The sequence below is a fragment of the Musa acuminata genome, chromosome BXJ1-4, assembly GCF_036884655.1.
Source record: "Musa acuminata AAA Group cultivar baxijiao chromosome BXJ1-4, Cavendish_Baxijiao_AAA, whole genome shotgun sequence".
Lineage (NCBI taxonomy): Eukaryota > Viridiplantae > Streptophyta > Magnoliopsida > Zingiberales > Musaceae > Musa > Musa acuminata.
In genome coordinates, this window is record NC_088330.1 from 20,841,058 (window position 1) to 20,842,736 (window position 1,679).

General features: G+C 40.8%; 1 protein-coding gene across 1 annotated transcript; it reads right to left on the minus strand.

Annotated features, from left to right (window-relative positions):
• Positions 1-1,141: 1,141 nt before the first annotated feature.
• On the minus strand, positions 1,142-1,453 carry LOC135672103 (glutaredoxin-C1-like). The gene has a single exon (XM_065180555.1). The coding sequence runs from the start codon at positions 1,451-1,453 to the stop codon at positions 1,142-1,144; it is 312 nt and encodes a 103-aa protein (XP_065036627.1).
• Between the last annotated feature and the right edge of the window lie 226 nt (positions 1,454-1,679).

Genomic DNA, 1,679 nt, shown 5'->3' on the forward strand with positions numbered 1-1,679 from the left:
GGTTAGAAGTGAAGCAAGGATCAGATGGAATTTTTATTTCACAAAGAAAGTATGCAATGAATCTACTCAAAAAATCTAACATGATGGTACAAGTTTAACAAACGTAAGATACTATAGAAGTTTGGTTGGAGGTTTGATTTATCTAACTCATACTCGACCAGATATTGCATTCTTTGTTGGTGTAGTATTCAGGTTTATACATAGCCCAAGCAAACATCATCTCGGAGCTGTTAAAAGAATTCTACGTTATATTACTGGAACTACAGATTATGGTATTTGGTATTCTCATAATTTTAATTGTAAATTATTTGGTTTCACTAATAGTGATTGGACAGGAGGTTTAGATGATCGAAAGAGTACTTCAGGCAATGTTTTTTGCCTCGGATCAGGAGCTATATCTTGGAGTTCTAAAAAGCAAGCAACAACTGCGTTGTCGACATCGGAAGTAGAATATGTAGCCGCAACATCAGCAGCTTGTCAAGCAATATGGCTTAGAAGACTTCTTAAAGATCTTCATCAAGAATAAAAAGAAGCAACAGAAATATTTTGTGACAATAAAGCCACAATTGCAATGACGAAGAATCAACGTTTCATGGAAGAACGAAGCATATAGAGATACGCTATCATTTCATCCGAGATCTTATAGCAAGTGGAGCTATAACTTTGAAGTATTGTAGAACAAATGAACAAGTTATGGATATCCTCACCAAGTCATTCAAAAGCATATTTATTTCATATCGCAAATCGGTGTATGAAACTATGAATCAAGGGGGAGTGTATGAAATTATGAATCAAGGGGGAGTGTTGAGATTTGATTCATAGTTATCATGATCTAGTAGTTATAGGGTGGTTTCAATAACTACCTTAATCATGATCTAATAGTTATAGGGTGGTTTCAATAACTACCTCAATCATGAGTGACATGGGGAGTGAGATAGTTACCATTAGATCCTATAAATATGATCATAGTTCATGAAGCAAGGGATATCGAGAGTGTGTGCATTTGAAAATATCTTATAAGTGTTCTTGTCAATCCTCCTGTTTTAAATATTACATCGCTTTTCTTGAATCGAAAGGATTTCTTTTTAATTGCATCGTAGTATTCTCTTTTATCGCTTCTTTGCTCCTTCGTCGTCAACACTTAGAGCCACAGACCACCTGCATCCCGAAGAAGCGGCATCAGCTTACCACTGAGGTGGAGTGACATGATCCTATCTATGGAACCCACAAGCCTACCGCCGATGAATATGGCCGGCACCACCAGCCTGTGGCCCAATAGCCTGACGAGTGCCTTCTCCATCTCCACCCCCCTCGGCTCCTCGTCCAGCTCGTGGATGGCGGCATTGACCCCGAGCTCATGGAACAGGCTCTTCACGCTGTAGCACATGCAGCATGAGCTGACGCTGAAGATGACCACCGCCCGTTGCGAGGCTAACTTCATCACCTTCTCCATCGAAGCAACCAAGATGAGCTCCGTTAAGAAGTGTTGTGGGAAGAACTGGCTGTGTCAGTAATGCCCGGGTTGTGCTCGACTTCTGCTCGCTGCGAGTCTTGCTTATATAGGCGCAAAAAGTGCATGATCACTGGATAATTAGGCCTCATGCACCAGTGCTTTTAAGGGAAGACAAGTGCTGTTCCAGTGGTGTATATGCTCTCACATCTTGTTGTTTCAGACCAAG